At 40.7% G+C, this 18,132-nt stretch overlaps 1 protein-coding gene across 2 annotated transcripts in view; it reads left to right on the top strand.

The window, feature by feature from the left end:
- Positions 1-18,132, top strand: part of TOP1 (DNA topoisomerase I) — a 90,880-nt gene that overhangs the window by 36,421 nt on the left and 36,327 nt on the right. For both annotated transcript variants that reach the window (XM_055437372.2, XM_088843783.1), the window contains 3 exons: positions 13,039-13,162; positions 14,500-14,555; positions 17,219-17,314. In XM_055437372.2, the coding sequence (XP_055293347.1) occupies positions 13,039-13,162; positions 14,500-14,555; positions 17,219-17,314 (276 nt within the window). The remainder of the gene's footprint in view (positions 1-13,038; positions 13,163-14,499; positions 14,556-17,218; positions 17,315-18,132) is intronic.

Raw genomic sequence — 18,132 nt, 5'->3', positions numbered from 1 at the left:
GTTCAATCCTTGAGTCAGGAATATCCTTTGGAGTAGGAAGTGGCAACCCACTCCAGTATTATTGTCTGGAAAATTCCATGAACAGAGGAGCCTGGCAGGCTAGAGTCCATGGGTTCGCAAAGAGTTGGTCATGACTGAACAGTAGCAAAGAGGATGAAGTTATAAATGTTAATATAATCAGTTATAACTGATATCAGAGTATCAAAATAGATGAAGTGAAAACTGTTAGAATTGCAAAGAGAAATAATATTTATAGTTAGATTTTACTACCTCTTTCTCAATTGATGGGAAAATCATTAAGGATACGGAAGACTTTAAACATCATCAATGAACCTGATTTAATTGATATTTATAGAATAGTACACTCAGCAGTTAAATACACGTGGAACATTCGCCAGTATGCACCATATTCTGGGCTGAGGCCTTCTTGAAACCAGCTTCCCCTGGCTTTCCACTTTGCTGGCTACCTTTTTCATCTTCTCATTCCAGTTCGCAGAATGATTCTCTTAAGTCTGGCTGTCTTTCTCTGCTGCATCTCTTGTGATTCACCCTTCTTTCACCTTCCATTTCCAGTCTCTCTTAACTGCTTTTCTGTTCCTCAAACACAGAGTGTCTTCTGAATACCTCTAGGTTTTCAAATGTACTGTTACTGGTTCTGGAAGACTCTGTTGCCCTCCTAATAACATTCTTTTAGTTGCAGCTTAGAGTTCTTCCAGGTATCTTTTCTGCCTGTCTCCCCCCCCCCTCCCAACCCCATATTGAAGTACCATTTTTATGTCTTCTCTGGCACCTTGAGTATATCCCTCTCACAGCCATTACCAAGTTGTGGTGGTGGTGTAATTGTCTCTCTACTTTTTTGTGTGACCTATTGGACTCTTGATGGTCCCTGGGAACAACATTGGGTTCTGTTGTATTCATTTATGTCCTCAAGGCTTAGTATAGTACCTGACAGACAGGTGGTACTTAGTAGTATATATTTATTGAATCAGTGAGTGGTTGACCTATGGTTACACCAGTTACCATCTTCTTTCTCCTTTTCACATATTCTCAATATTCTGTAGCAGAGATCCCTTTGGCCATTCCACATTTCGAACACTGTTTTTTTGTGTGTTTCTGTCTGAAATACGTATAACATAAAGTTTGTCATTTGGGGGAAGTGACATTCACTATATTGTACACCCATCCCTAGTATCCATCTTTAGAACTTCTTCATCATTCCAGATAATCTCTGTACTTCTTAAATAATACCTCCTTATTTCCCCTTCCTCCTACCCTTTGGCAGCATCTTTTCTCAGTCTCTGTGAATTTTTCCGTTCTAGCTACCTCAGGTAAGTGTCATAAAGTATAAAGTATTTGTCCTTTTTATGTCTGGCTTATTTTCCTTAGCATAATGTTTTCAAGGTTCATCCATTTTATTGAATATCAGAATTCCATTCTTATTTATAGTTGAATAATTTCATTGCATGGCTACCACATTTAAAAAAATTCTTTCATCTGTTGATGGGTACTTGGATTGTTTCCACCTTTTGGTTATTGTGAATAATACTACTATGCACCTGGGTGTACAAATGTCTGAGTCCCTGCTTTCAATTCTTTTCGGTATATACTTAGGTGTAGAATTGCTGATCATGTCACACAAGAATTTTTATCTTTCTTGCCATATTTATGATGTGCTAGTTGATGTGAGGGGCCAAAAATATATGAGATAGTCTTGACTATGGAGAATTTTATCATCTGAGGAAAATGCTTACACATGGATCAGATGAAGAAAAACTAATTTTCATGTTACCTGAAATCTGTCCAAAAAAAGACTTTAAAAAGATAGAAGTTAATATTTTAACCATAAGCTTTTAAAAATGAACGTCTTATTCTCTGACATATCTTACTTTACCAACCATAATTTGCCATTTATGATGGAAGAAAAGAATTAGGTAGAAGTGGCATAAAAGGCTTTGGGACAGAAGTTTGATCCCTGTCCTGTTTTACCAAAATCTTTTTAAAAATTTTACGATGTAATTTTGTTAAAAAGCTTTATTCATCTTACTTTTTTAAAGTTTTTGTTTATGGCGGTGCTGGCTCTTTGCTGCGTCGGCTTTTCTCTGTTTGTGGTACACAGGCTTCTCATTGCAGTGGCTTCTCTTGTTGTGGAGCACAGGCTTTAGGGTGAGCGGGCTTCTGTAGTTGAGGGACACACAGGCTTAGTTGCTCCATGGCATGTGGGATCTTCCTGGATCAGGGATCGAATGTGTGTCTCCTGCTTTGGCAGGCAGATTCTGTACCACTGAGCCAGCAGGGAAACCCAAGGATGTAATTTCGACATCCTCTTTCTTGAAGTCCACAGTGGCTTTCTTAGGCCTGTCTAGAAGAAAGTCTCCTGGTTCTGGCCTCCCCACTTAAGTGTCCTGTGATGTTGACTAGTTTACTTAACCTTCCTCAACTGAACTTTCTTGTCTTACTTAAAAGCATACTTTTACAAGATTATAGGATAGGTAAATTCAGGAGTTTATTCTGTGCAGTTTTGTGCCTTTTAATATTTTCTTTATTTTCTAATCAGAATACTTGAAAAATAATAGCTTGTTTGCCAAAAGGCATTGAAAGAACCTGCCCTCTAGGTTTTGTTTACACATGACTAAATCTAGCCCTGGATCTCTAATTCACATGTGAGTAAGTTTAAGACAGTTTAACCAGATGATGTGTTGTAAGCAGACTTTTAAGTACTTCCTGTTTTGACCTCTGTTGACACACTGCCGCTTTGTAACAAAGCAAGTGTATTGGTTATGGTCCAGTAAAATCCTGTACACCGTGTTCCTTTTTAAATGCCTTCTGATCTTTCTGGTGGTTTTGGGTTTCTTTTTCTTTTTCAGCATATTAAGGAATCCTTGAGGATTCTTTCATCACCTCTGAAGCCCAGAATAGTTAAGATTTAGCATGTTCTGTTCCAAAATGCTTTATTTTAAAACTTTGCTTATCAACCCTGCCTACTTTTGTGGCCATCTATTATGAAGAAAGAAGTTCTACAGTACAGTATGTGTTTCTATATTCCTTCCTTCTCTGCTAGATCCTAGCATCAGTGATTTTTCATTAGGTTACACTTAGGACCCAAATCCAGGAGGCCTCTTTCTCCTGCATAGGAATATTGTACTGCTTTCTTGGAGTGTCAGAGAATGGGAAACAAGCCTTTCTGAGACAGATGGGATTTAGACCTACCTCTCAGGAGGTCCCATCTTATTCATGTACTTTCTCCTTTTATTATTCTCATCCAGGGTGCTCCATAGGGCAAGTGGGGTGTTAAAGGTCATTCCGTCTCCTGTCTTCTGTGTGTGGACAGGCCCCAGGTCACACAGCAGTGTGGTCACAGAGTGGGGCTGAGCGGCCAGGGCTTCTGAGCCCCGTGTGACTGTAAAGGACCTGGTGTGGGTAACGCAGATCCCTCTCCCTGAGAAATGGTATCGTGTAACTGTCTGTGTTTAAATCCAAGCACCTCTTTCTCATGCATATGGTAGGCAACTTAGGTTTTACAATGCCAGATCATTTCAGATGCTGCCTGTTTCTTTTTGGCCCCAAATCCCTGAATGTTTAGGCACTAGAAGTATTAGCCTCATTAAATTCTGACCCTGTGAAAACCCCGTCTCTGACTATCTGGCCTACAGGAGATTTATACAAAAGTCAAATAAAAATAATTTCTTCTATTTGTCTCTGATACTGCTTTTTTCTGTTAGCATTGATATTTAGCACTTCCAGTCCTTTAAAGCAGTATATAAATCCTCTCTAAAGAAACAAAAGGAATGCTCTGACTAGATGCTAGAATCACTGAGCTTGTAGGATTTCACCCAGATACTTCTCTTGAAAGGTTGCATTCTTAGCATGAATTATCTTTAATACTAGACCTGTCATATCTACAACATCATTAAAAGCAGTTGGGGGGACTTATTTTAGAAAATAAAGGACTATCACATGTGAAACATAAGATTTCTCCTGCCAACTTTTGACCGTGAGCATCTCTCGTCATTTTTAAACCTGACCCTCAGAATGGAGTGAAAAATTTGTGGAAATCCAGGGAAGATAGAAAAGCAATGCTGTGAAATATAGTAAGGGAAGTGCTTTTTCAGTCCTGTTGGTAGTACTGATTTGTGCAGTCAGTGTGAGAATAAGGATGCTTTTGGCCTGCCTTCCCTTCAGTTCCAAATCCTACCTGAATTAAAGTTGAAAGAACATAGAATTTTAGGGAAATGCACTGGAATTAAGCAACTGGTTCTCAGATTAGGGAATTTTTTCTGAAAGTAATCACATTTAAAAAGATGTGTTTACTGCTTTTTTTGGTGGGGGTTGGGGGGAGCTATTGCTGGAGCCCTCCATTTATCTACACGTTCTCATAGCAGCCTGTCTCAGGGAAATGGGCAGTTAACATAGGTAAGTGGAAGAGTTTGGTAGTTAAGAAATGTGACTGAGTATCACTGCCTTTCACATGGGAGTCCATGTGATGTAGTGAAAAGCACACTGAAGTAGAAGTGGAGAGGCCGGGTCCTGTCGCTTACTAGCTGTGTGTCCTTATCCAAGCCGCTTACCTTCTGAGTCTTTTTCCACTTTGGTTGAATATTAATAGCAACACTAGCCTGGTCAAGCTTTCAAATGTGTAGGGGAGAATTCAATGTAAGTATGCATATAAAAGCTGTTTGGAAACTGACATACTCAGTAATTGAGATTATGATGAGTACCACAAGCCTGATAGAATTGCCATTCTAATAAATTGAAGCTGTTGATTTTGGTAGTTGAATCTAATTTAATAGTTACTTGTTGATAGCAAATTTGGTGCTCTAGTTTTCAATGATACCTAGCCCTATTATAATGATCTGTAGTTTTTTTTTTTTTTTTAGCGATTTCATGGTGGAAAGGGTATTTGAGCTAGCCATGGAAAGATGGTTAAGATCTTGACAAGGGAAGGTGATGGCTAGAAAGAGTGACTTTCCAGACAGTGAGAAAAGATAAACAAAATACAGAAGGGCTATCATGTACTTTCCACAATTTATTGTGATCCACACAGTGAAAGGCTTTGGCATAGTCAATGAAGCAGAAATAGATGGTTTTCTGGAACCCTCTTTCTTTCTCCATGATCCAGCGGATGTTGGCAATTTGATTGCTGGTGCCTCTGCCTTTTCTAAAACCTGCTTGAACATCTGGAAGTTCACGGTTCACATGTTGCTGAAGCCTGGCTTGGAGAATTTTGAGCATGACTTTATTAGCGTGTGAGATGAGTGCAATTGTGCGGTAGTTGGAGCATTCTTTGGCATTGCCTTTCTTTGGGATTGGAATGAAGACTGACCTTTTCCAGTCCTGTGGCCACTGCTGAGTTTTCCAAATTTGCTGGCATATTGAGTGCAGCACTTTCACAGCATCGTCTTTCAAGATTTGAAATAGCTCAACTGGAATTCCATCACCTCCATTAGCTTTGTTCGTAGTGATGCTTTCTGAGGCCCACTTGACTTCACATTCCAAGATGTCTGGCTCTAGGTCAGTGATCACGCCATCGTGACTATCTTGGTCGTGAAGATCTTTTTTGTACAGTTCTGTGTATTCTTGCCACCTCTTCTTAATATCTTCTGCTTCTGTTGCTGCTGCTGCGTCACTTCAGTCGTGTCCGACCCTGTGTGACCCCATAGACGGAAGCCCACCAGGCTCTCCCGTCCCTGGGATTCTCCAGGCAAGAACACTGGAGTGGGTTGCCATTTCCTTCTCCAATGTGTAAAAGTGAAAAGTGAAAGTGAAGTCGCTCAGTCGTGTCCGACCCTCAGCGACCCCACGGACTGCAGCCTACCAGGCTCCTCCATCCATGGGATTTTCTAGGCAAGAGTACTGGAGTGGCTTGCCATTGCCTTGTCCATCTGCTTCTGTTAGGTCCATACCATTTCTGTCCTTTATTGAGCCCATCTTTGCATGAAAAGTTCCCTTGGAATCTCTGATTTTCTTGAAGAGATCTCTTTTTTTCCTGTTCTGTTGTTTTCTTCTATTTCTTTGCATTGATCACTGAGGAAGGCTCTCATCTCTCCTTGCTATTCTTTGGAACTCTGCATTCAGATACTTAATATCTTTCCTTTTCACTTCTCTTCTTTTCACAGCTATTTGTAAGGCCTCCTCAGACAGCCATTTTGCTTTTTTGCATTTTGTTTCATGTACTTTGCTCTGGGGAAAATCCAGTTAGGTGGTTGCCTGGGTTAATAGGATGGATTAGAAAATGTGGCCTCCAAAAAGTTGCTTGATGCAGAACTATTAAATACTATTTCAAGAAGCTGAGATTTGATTCTGAAGGGAGCAAGAAGCCACTGAAAATAGTTGAGAAAGGGAAATACAAGACTTAGCCACAAGTGACATGAGGGGGGACATCTAAGAAAAAGGATTCCTAGCTTGAGTAACTGGGTGACTATATACCCTATTAATAAAGAACTTAGAGGAGAAATGGGAGTTCTGTAAGATTCCACTCAACTCCCAAGTTTTAATAATTATTGGGATTTTGCCTGATAACCTATAATGGTGGATGAGCATTAAGAAATCTGGGACTTCCTTGGTGGTCCAGTGATTACAAGTCTGTGCTTCCAATGCAGGGGACCTGGGTTTGATCCCTGGTAGGGGACTAAGATCCCATATGCCCAGAAAAAGTAAGTAAAGAAATCTTCACTTCTTAAAGCCTTTCAGAAACTAGTTTCTGTGCTTTTTTTTTTTTCCAGAGGCAATTTTAGAATTTACCTACCTAAAATTTTTGATTTAACAAACATTCAGTTCAGTTCAGTCGCTCAGTCGTGTCCAACTCTTTGCAACCCTGTGAACCACAGCACACCAGGCCTCCCTGTCCATCACCAACTCCTGGAGTTCACTCAAACTCATGTCCATTGAGTCGGTGATGCCATCCAGCCATCTCATTCTCTGTCGTCCCCGTCTCCTCCTACCCCCAATCCCTCTTAGCATCAGACTCTTCCAGTGAGTCAACTCGTCGCATGAGGTGGCCAAAGTATTGGAGTTTCAGCTTTAGCATAAGTCCTTCAATGAACACCCAGGATTGATCTCCTTTAGAATGGACTGGTTGGATCTCCTTGCAGTCCAAGGGACTCTCAAGAGTCTTCTCCAGCACCACAGTTCAAAAGCATCAGCGATCAGCTTAGCTTTCTTCACAGTCCAACTCTCACACCCATACATGACCATGGGAAAAACCATTACTTTAATTATCTGCTTTCTTTTGAAGGGCCATGGATTTCTTCCTTCCACAGGTTAGAATTTTTCTAGATTCTCCCAGAGGAATCCCCTATGACTCCATTGACTGCAGCCTTGGGGGGGCTGTTGCCTTGAGGAAATGGGCAGGTCGCTGGAATGAGTTTGTTCTCTTAGCCATTAGTGGCTAGGTCCTATTCTCAGAAGATAAAGAGGCTCCCACTACTCTTCCTAGCAGTGTTTCCTTTTTTTTTTTTTTTTGCCTTATTTGGGGAGTAAGGCACCAGAGTGGTCAAAGGCATAATAACTTCCTGAGTTTAAATCCTAGTTACTGCTCATTAGATGTATTTTCTTGGGTGAGTTACTGAACCTTCCCATGTCTCAGTTTCCATATGTGTAAAATGAAGATACTTATCTCAGAGTTTTGTTATGGGGATTAAATTGCTTAGAAGAGTGCCTGGGACTTTATACTGTTTTAAGTGTCTGCTAAATATTTTTATTAGTGATAGAGGACAGACCATTGTTTTAGTTTTCTTTAAATGGTTTCCCATAGCCAACATCCTAGCTTCCCAGATGATCAGACCGGGGTTTTTTCCTAAAGAGGCAGCAAATGCCTTCTCGAGGCAGAAGAAGAATATTTTTCTGTCTTGGGCTTCCTGCTGCCACCCCGCCTACTTCCACTGTCTCTCTCATCCGTCTTCGTAAGTGCCTAGGGGAGCCTGGGTCAACTCTCTGTTTTGTCTGCGCAGGTCCATCAAGTGTCGCACAAGAGGTGTGATGGATACAGTGAAATATCAGCTGGATCTCTTTTGGAAGCAGCCAGAAGGGCAGTATAATGGAGTGATTAGATGCATGGGCTTCAGATGGCCTGGGTTCAAACTCTGGCTCCACTAGTTGCCAGTTGGACAAATAATTTAACTTCTGTCTCTCTTCCTGAATTTTTTGTTTTTGCTGTGCTGAATCTTTCCATTTATTCTCTTTGGCATTGACTTTTGCTTGTCCAGACTCTGATGTTTGGTAGATTTTATCTCCAAACAGATATGAGCACTGAGCCAAGGAGTCAGCTTCTGTGTATACCCAATAATTGGATGCTTTCTGAGTTCCTGATGATGAAATTTATATTTTATCAGAAAGTGTTGACCATTTTAGATATTCTAGGAATGCCAGCTACTGTCTGTATTTTAGTGTTCACCGTACCCCAGACTAAACTCATTCTTAAAGTGTATTTGTTCTTCACATCTCTGGGTTTCCTTACTATGATCATTATTAAGCTTTTCTAGTTTATTTTTCTTATTTAGCCACACTGAAGTTTCTTCAGTATTGGAGTCACCTGTACTAAGCTGCCCCAGACTGGCCAGTATTCTGCTGCTGCTGCTGCTAAGTCACTCCAGTTGTGTCCAACTCTGTGCGACCCCATAGACGGCAGCCCACTAGGCTCCCCCGTCCCTGGGATTCTCCAGGCAAGAACACTGGAGTGGGTTGCCATTTCCTTCTCCAGTGGCTAGTATTCTAGTCCTCAGTTACATTTACAACCCATTTTGTGACTTTTACATATTGTGCTATTGCGTATGAAAAAGTAGTGGGATCAGTACATAGACATGGGTAACAGCTCTTAAAACAGATAGTCAACATATGAACTCCTCTTCTGCAGTGGTCAGAATTTCCATCATCTCACTATCATCAGTGGAAAGGTAATGCCCTTTAAGCCACTGTGAAAGTCAAGTCAGTTTTAAGTCTTTTGGAAAAAGAGGTACATGTTAGGAAATCCTGAATGATGATGAGTCAGCCTCACTGATCCCAGATTGGCTGCATTTCTACCACTGGCCAAATCCTGCTTCTGACTTGCATGGCACGGCCTTCGACATGCTTCTGTGTCACAAGACTTTGACCTCCAAAAGCATCTGCTACTCACTTCCGGTAGATGCCTAGGAAAGACTGACACTGGGGTTTGCTCTTTGGCAGCCCTCCTGTCGGTGTCAGGTTATGGATGAGGGGGTAGGACTCCCAGTACTCTGTTCTCTGCTTCTGGAGGCAGGGACAGGAACAGCACACGACAAGTAGACACGATGTTACCATTGTGTTCAGAGACTTAATACAGCTTCATAAACCCACATTTCTAACAGTCCCCAATGGAATGCCTTGTTACCACAAGATGTTCCTTAACTCTGAATCTTCTGAACTCAGTATAAACATGCAAACTTGTTCTCTTCTATCTAAACAATTGGGAATAGAGGAGAGTGAGATGCCTTTGAAAAGTCAAGTTGGTAGTTTCATCTCTTTTGGGCTTTGTGATTAATTGTACCTACAAAGGGATTACTACACTAGCAGAAACTTTGAATTTCCTGAATAGATTTCCCTCTGGTTAGCAGGCAGAGGAAGTACTGACTTCTTTCACTTTCCTGGGGTTGGCCTGAGTATCAGTGCCACTGCCATGTCATTTGTTGACTTCTTTTCCCTGATCTCTGTGTGGTGTGATAATGAATAGCAAAGCTGAAAACTGGAGGCCTGTGTGTATACTCATGGTGCCCATGCTGTGATTGCCAGGAGACCAAAAAGCCAGTTTTCTGGTGTAACAGAATCATGTTCAGAGAATTGCTTTCATTGAGAAAGAAAAGCAAGTAGGGGTGGTGGAGGCAAGGAGGTGGAACATAAAGGAATAAGGACTACAGAGTATTCCTAAACTCAGATTCCTGAATCAGCCATTTAGTTTCATGGGAAGACAATCTAAGAGGTAGCTATCCCAGAGTTTTATAATTTCCGATATCCTAGGTCTTGTCTAGAAAGTTTTCACTTGATGGTAGAGGAAAATCTTTTAACTTTATACATCAAGTCTTAGACTGCCCATGCCTTTGTCTCTTCACACTAGGCTTCCCTTAAGTGGTGGCTGTCAGCTTCATGGAAATTTAATGATACTGATTTACTGGAAAGTGCTCTGAACTTAGAGGTGGAAATGCTGAGTTTAAATCCCAGCTGCCCTTCTTTCTAACACTGTAGCTTGGAATAAGACTGAACCACTGGCTCCTCTGTTTCTGAATCAGTAAGGAATAACAGACTCCTTCACAGAGGTGTTGTGAGAACTGAATAAAATAATATACGTGAAAGCACTGAACATATTGCTTGCTTAAGTTTGTCCTTTTTTCTTATTCTGGGGGGAAGGTATATCTAACCATTAATATTACAGATGTCATTGTTCCAGATTTTTTGCTTTTAGGCAGGAACTTCTTTAGATGACCATTAATTCCTCTTAGAGTTAATGTTCAAAACAAACAAAAGCTGAAACTTCAGTGCTTGTATATAAAATAGTAAGCTCACACATTTTGCTGGTAGTATCAAAACCATGGGCCTGTGATTTCGTATATATAAACTCCTGCAGAATCAGTTGCAATCTTGATAGCTACTTTTTCACCATTCTAAAGCCAAAAGAATTCAGGAGAACTGAAGGTAAGAGCATTATTGTAATTGGGAGCCATTTTGTACAAAATAAAGAATAAGTTGTTTCTAAAACACTGTGCTGTGGTGAAAACAGATTATGAGAGCACATTGAGTGACTTCGTAATAATGCTAAGAATAAAAAGCATAGTGGGAAAAATTGATCATCATGTGCTAGTACACTAGAATTTTTTTTTTAAACTGTACTTACATAGAAATCTGTTATGTTCCAGTGTGTGGCACATTTAAATAACAACCCAGTAAGAACAACACAGAGGGAGAAATATATAAACCAAGAAAGTGGACATTGCTGTATTTTCCTCTCTTGATAGTTCTGGGTCTTTCCCAAACCTGTAGTCCTGTTTATACTCATCCCCCTGCTCTCCTGGCTGGATTTCATAGTTTTTGCTGATTTATTATCCAAACCCCCATCATTAGTTGGGGCTCCTTTTGTCTCCAGAGATGTGGTTGATACCACTTGCTGTCCTGATCCAGGTTCTGGGGCTCTTGCCTGACTGATACCGTTGTCTGTTTCTCCCTTTCTGGACTTGGGTGTAGCTGAAAGTGCTAGCCAGATATCTTTAGGACAAACTTCATGGAATGGTTGTAACCTAATGACCTCATTGCTGGTAAAATCTGTTTGTTTTTTTCCTGGGCTGAATGTGGTAAATGTGACAGATGGGAAATACAGTCTATGGTAGGAAAGGCAAGAGCCTATGCTGCCTGTAGGATTGACTGGCTGTCAGCTGGGGTGGTTGTCAGCTATCCTGTTTCTAGGGATGACCCCCAGTTCATAGCCCTTGAATTCACATTCTCTTCTGGTAACTTGTGGAATATATTGGCTGCTGCGGTGAGCAGGGACCTTAGCCGCCTTCCCAGTGCACTGAAGAAAATAGTCATCCAGTGTCATGCCACTTTAAAATACAGCTCCTCTTCCGGTAGCGGAGTGGCGGATTACCCTGTGCCCGGCAAAATGGAACTTGAGGCCATGAGCAGATACACCAGCCCCGTGAACCCAGCTGTCTTTCCCCACCTGACCGTGGTGCTGCTGGCCATTGGCATGTTCTTCACTGCCTGGTTCTTCGTTTATGAGGTCACGTCCACCAAGTACACTCAGGATGTCTACAAAGAGCTCCTCATCTCCCTGGTGGCTTCACTCTTCATGGGCTTTGGAGTCCTCTTCCTGCTGCTTTGGGTCGGCATCTACATATGAGCTCCCAAAGGTTCTAACCAGGCAGCTTTACTGAATCCCTGCTTTTGTAAATTAATTTTTTTTTTTTTTACTGTGGCTGGAAGTGTCCCACCTGTTACTACAATAAAGGCAGATGTGACAGCCAAAAAAAAAAAAATACAGCTTCTGAATTTTGCTCTTTAGTTTTTGTCCACTTGCATGTTTCTATATAACTGCAGTTATTTTATATATTCCTCTTATTTTGCTTGTCTTAAATTTATCATGTATATTTACAGGACTCACAAATTATAGCATAATGGCTACATAATGATAACTGTGATGTATAGCTGTGGTATATCACAGTTTCCCCCTCTGATTATTTACCAAGGCTCTATCTGGTTTCTTGGTGGTTTTTTATTTGTTCGTTTGTTCTTGTTTGTTTTTTCATCATGGGAAGCATCAGAGTGAACATCTTTCTGTAATGCTTTTCCCAGAGAGAAGTCTCCAGGAGCTAGACCCCAGGATATGAACATTTTAATGGCTTTTGTTTTATAATGTCATATTTTGTTTTCCTGAGGAGTAGCACTTTTTTTTTAATAGTATTACCAGTGTGTACATAAACGCCTTTAAAAGCAAGGCTTTGAAAAACAGGCCCTCAAAGCATGCCCTTGCTTTGAGATAGGGCTTTTCTTATTGTGAGGAAAGGACCAAGCAGGATTTATAAGCCTCTTGTAGAAGTGACTAGCTTTTCCTCAGCTGGCAGGAAACATTGACTGTGTTGGGCTGCTCACTGCACAAAGCCCAGGCATGGCTACCTTTGTGGTATGTCTCTAGTCTGGCACTGAGCCACTAAATAATTTTTGTTGAGCTGTTCTTACCTCCTCATGTCAGATGTGAGTGCTCAAGTTGGAGCTTTCATTATAGTTTTTAGCTGGTAGAATGTTGTAGAAATACAATGGATTTGCTGTATCATGGACACTTAGAAAAAATGTCCTGGTGTGTTTAGAATAATCATGTTTCTCCCTTTGATTCCTTTGCTCTTTGAAAAACTTAAGACATTAAGCAAGATAATGCCTGATGTAGTGAAGAGCTTCCACTTGAACTTTCTGTCAGGACTGGTTATTTAAAGCATTGTAAGTTTCCATGGTTCGTGTTATCTCAGGGTATCTTGTGAGTTAATCTTGTGAAATGAATCCTGTGGTTCCTACTCTGGGCTTACTGTTTGTGTCTTATTTTCACAGTGAACATAAAGATTCTGAAAAGAAACACAAAGAGAAGGAGAAAACCAAACACAAAGATGGAAGTTCAGAGAAGCATAAAGACAAACACAAAGACAGAGACAAGGAAAGACGAAAGGAAGAAAAGGTACAGAACACCTAGTGGAGGAGGAAGCGGCGTGGGCTGATTTTTCATTTTGTTTACCTTTGAGAGCAAGTAATGAAAGTACCTTCATTGGGTAGTAAGAGCCTCTGACCTTTTTTTTTTAATTTGTTTTTTTATTGAAGGATAATTGCTTTACAGAATTTTGTCATCCCCTGACCTTTGAATGAGAAAGTCTGTGCCAAGAGATGTCAGAGCCTACCAGAGTCTTAAATGATGAAAACCAAACTTTACCACTGTATTTCATGTACCAAATCTATCCATGTCATTACCTTCCTTTGTGTGGTAAATTAAGGGATGTAGGATATCTGGAAAAGTCAAGTTTTCTTTCATGGGGAAAGTTAGCTTTGTTTTTGAGAGAAGGCCTAATACCACGTTGGTCCTCCGTTGAATGAAGCTTCTTCCTGAGTAAAAATTTAGTGACACTGGTGCTCTTTGTGGCTTTGGTTCCAGTATAACCAGCATAAGCCTTCTCAGAATAAGCTCATCTGGCTGTGAATGAGTAGTAGTACTGTGCCTAGCCTTTTTAAAAAAGTTTTTTCGTTTCTCAGAAAGTAATGCTGGATGGACTTGGTAAATTCAGACAATATAGAATAGGGGACAGTAGTGAAAAATAATCACCCTTTAACCCTCAACTCACTGTCCTCAGGTCTTTCCCTTTGTGGAGGCAGCCACTGTACTTTTTTTTTTTTGTATTCTTCCATTGGTACCCTACGCGTGTGTCTACATGTATATTTTTGTCTGGAAATTTGAAGGAGGGTGAACATGAATATACTTTGCCTAAGTCAGTGAAGATGGGAAATAAAGTATTCCTTTTCGTTTGGGTTTGTTTTTTTATTTCCTGTCTGCACTGCCAAGGGCAAAACTTTGAATTGCTGCTGCTGCTGCTAAGTCGCTTCAGTCGTGTCCGACTCTGTGCGACCCCATAAACGGCAGCCCACCAGGCTTCCCCGTCCCTGGGATTCTTCAGGCAAGAACACTGGAGTGGGTTGCCACTTCCTTCTCCAATACGTGAAAGTGAAGTCGCTCAGTCGTGTCCGACTAGTAAGTGGAGTATATTTATTGAGGGAGGGGACCTACCCTCATTTAAAGGTAAAAAGCCACTAATTTGAAGGGAAACACTTCCCAGTAAAGAACTGTAAAAAAGGAGTCTTAGAAAAGTGTCAGGACCTTTGGTTCATCTGTTCAATTTTGCTAATAAGAGGCAGTCTGGGATCAAGATTTCCCAGGAGTAGAGGCCAAATCATCTCAAGTAAGGTAGAAACTTCTTCAGCTTTAGTCCTTTTAAGGTACTAATCAGTTACTGTGGTTTTACCTTTCAGATTAAAGCTTCTGGGGATGCAAAAATAAAAAAGGAGAAGGAAAATGGCTTTTCTAGGTAAGACTCTGCTGTCTTGGCTCTCTTGCTCTGTGTGTGTCCAGCAGGCCAGCTGCCCATGTTGCAGTGTTGCTTGAGCTCACCTAAAATGCACTGACCTGGCCATCTCCAGGTTTTCAAGGAAGTTGGCAGTGAAAGGACTTGGTCTTAGCCAATGAGAGCATTTCTAGAGTGTCATTTAGCAAGACTGACCAGCACATTTTATAGAAGGCTATTTTGAGTGGAGAAGGTTGGCAGGAAGAAGTTTTTTTTTTATTGAGATATAATTTACACTTCCATAAAATATACCCCTTTAAAGTGTACAGTTTATTGGTTTTTAGTTTTTCACAAGGTTATATTACCTCCCCCACTACCCTCTATCTAATTTCAAAACATTTTCATCACCCCTAAAAGAAAGTCTATTAGTCAATAGTAATTTTGGAGTTTCCTAAAAAACTCCTACTCTGAATTCCTTGGTAGTATTCCTTGGTTGCTCATATATAGAAACTGATTTGATCTGCATTTTAGGGACAGGGGTAGATTTGAGCAGAAGTATTTTCTCTCTTTTCCAGAAGGAGAGGTCACTTTCCAGGGAGGTCACCACAATCCAGAGGTCACCTTTTCTTTCCTTTGTGGGACCATTTAGATTCTGTTTTCCTCATCAGCTGCAGCGCCCTAAAATAAGTCCAAATGTTTCTCTAGTTTCTAAAAAAATAAATAACATTCTAACCTGCTCCACTGAATGGCAGAATGGATTTACCAGGAGTTGTTGGGACTGTTTGCCTTATTATCCAGGGCAAAATGTTTTGAAAGTTTTGCTTTCTTGAAATTTTGAACTTTCAGTTTCATTTGAGAACAATTTTGAAAATTGTTCTTACCCCAGGAGAAGCAAGTGCCCTCTTCAGGCATGTTCTGTAACTGTTCCAGGAATGCAGAATAATAAAATTCAAGAAGCGTTAAAGCTGTAAGCTAGGCATTCTGATCCTTAGATATAGTGACTGAACACAGGGCAACTATTTTCTGCCAAGAGATGGCCTTGGACTTTTATTAAACTAAGACTAAGATATGATTAGACTCTCTGGACATGGTGTGGAGTCCTGGGTTTGATTTCAGACTTTTGGGTTAGATGATCAGAAGCATACCCTTTGAGGCCATGGTTGCTCTGTTCACTTTGCTGGTCTGCTTGCCACCTTGCATCTTTGTCTTGGTAGAGAATCCACATACCTCACTGAATTGGTTTTTTAAATTTTTTTCTTCAGGCCTAGTAAGCCTTCCCATGTGCTTTTAACCTCACTTATGATGGTACTGCTGCTGCTAAGTCGCTTCAGTTGTGTCCGACTCTGTGCGATCCCATAGACAGCAGACCCCCAGGTTCCCCCGTCCCTGGGATTCTCCAGGCAAGAACACTGGAGTGGGTTGCCATTTCCTTCTCCAATGCATGAAAGGGAAAAGGGAAAGTGAAGTTGCTCAGTCGTGTCTGACTCTTCACGACCCCATGGACTGCAGCCTACTAGACTCCTCCGTCCATGGGATTTTCCAGGCAAGAGTACTGGAGTGGGTCGCCAGTGCCTTCTCCGATGATGGTACTAGGATCTAGCATTTACTTAACTAGTTGGGTAAATAGTGTTGCTTTCTTTCTGGTGCAAAACTTTTGGAGATTTTGAACCCTTGGGTTGGTATCAGTGGTTTCTGTGGAGGGGAGAAGCAGCTATAAAGGTTGGCCTTTGGGGAGTGTACATAAATAAGGAGGGAAAGTTAATCTCTTTAAATACTCAAGTTCATTTGCAAGCAAGGGGCATCCAGTATGCTTGTGGGGAAGGGAGGGGCAAGGACAGCATTGAAACCCTGTGAATATACTGACTTTATTTGGCAACTAAATCTGGATGCTTATCCCTTGGCCCACTTAGAGATAGGGTGACTTCCTTTGTGTCCGGAGGCCATTCCTTGTGCTGAGTGAGTTAGCCTTGTGGATGCTTCTGGCTGTGAGCAGTGAGGTTCTGACAAGATGTGCCAGGCCTGGGAACACCCCAGGCTGTGGTGGTGACTGGCCCCTTTGGTTTTTTAACTTGTTCTCTCCTCTTTTTTGGTTCAACATAGTCATCTAACAGAATCATCTTTTTATATTGAGAACGCAAAATGCTAACAAAAATAGGACAAGGTACTCTTCTGTGTATAAAGTAAACCGAAGGAGGAAGTTGAACAGTGAATAGATTTGACTTAGAATGACTTCAGTTTTTTGTTCTGAGCCTCAAGTTTGGGGAATATATTTTTATTCCTTTTTTGGTGAAAGCTATATTTTAGCTTTGGAGCACTAGAATAATCAACTCAGATCGCTTGTGGGGTCAGGTACACAGTAGATCCCTCAAACAAGGGGAAGAAACAGCTTAAGTTTGTTCCTACTGTGATGTGGATTGTGTTGGTAAAGACAACCAAGAGGTCATGGAAAGAATACTGACCAAAAATGAGGGGTTCTGATCCCTGACCTTGATCTCACCTCTTCATCTATAAAATGAGGACACTGTTGCGGTGAGAATTAAGTGAGAAAAAAGTGCTCATGGAGAACCTTTTAATATGTACACATGGATGTCATTATCCTTCTGTTAGCGTCTTCTCCCAGCTTGGCATTACTTTTGTAATGTAGATTTTCTAACACTCACTGGCGAACAATTTTTTTTTCTCTCCAGTCCACCACGGATTAAAGATGAACCTGAAGATGATGGCTATTTTGCTCCTCCTAAAGAGGATATAAAGCCATTAAAGAGACCTCGGGATGAGGATGAGTGAGTACTTCTTACTACTTTTGAGTTTTGAAAACAAAAAAGAGGGAGTTGTTAAGAGAATAGTACATAGAACCTTCTGCATTGGTTGAGTTTTACTCTTTAGGAATTTGTGATTAATAGACTGGGTGATTGATTTCTCTTTGAATGTGTATTTACACTTTTCTTACATTTTTTTCTTATTAATAAGGTAATGCCAAATAATCCAGAGTTCATGAAAAATATTTAAATTATTTAAGTTACTTTAAGTGTGTCATCACCTCTCACAGAGAAGTTTTCATTGTTAAAAGCAGTTTTTCCTCGAATCTGTGCCCCTTAATACTTTCTCAGTGAAGTTTCCATGTATAAAAATAATAAAATTGCTCTTACTTAAAACATGTATCTTGAGGCTTATATGTGCTTCTTAGTTTCAGTCAGTGAGGTTAAATCCTATTCATTGTTTTCAGCCTTGTGAAATTTATGATGTTTTGGGAATCTACAAAGGATTTATGGTAGAATGTAGTTGGAAGGGGAGGAGGGAAATACTTAGCTCATTTGTATGTGTTTAGAATTTATAAAGAATTTCTTTCTTCCCCTTCCCCGTCCAGTTATTACTTTGTGGTAGCCATTGTTGCACTGTGTGTTTGCCTTCTAGTATTGTCTGTTTCTGTACTTAAACCTCTACTCCACCTCCCTTCCAGGCATGCATGTAGTATGAAGCTGTTTGTTTTGTTCTGCATAGGGTTATAACTATTGGTCCTTGGTCTGGCCTTCTTCACTTTCTCCATTCCTGTTCTTGACTGTAGAATGCCCAGCCAAGAAAAATAGCAACCACGCCTGCC

Source organism: Moschus berezovskii, chromosome 15 (assembly GCF_049115385.1).
Source record: "Moschus berezovskii isolate FMDL1 chromosome 15, NW_MosBer_1.0, whole genome shotgun sequence".
NCBI lineage: Eukaryota > Metazoa > Chordata > Mammalia > Artiodactyla > Moschidae > Moschus > Moschus berezovskii.
Note: the sequence above shows the minus strand (reverse complement) of the source record. Positions and strands in the feature narration are given on the sequence as shown.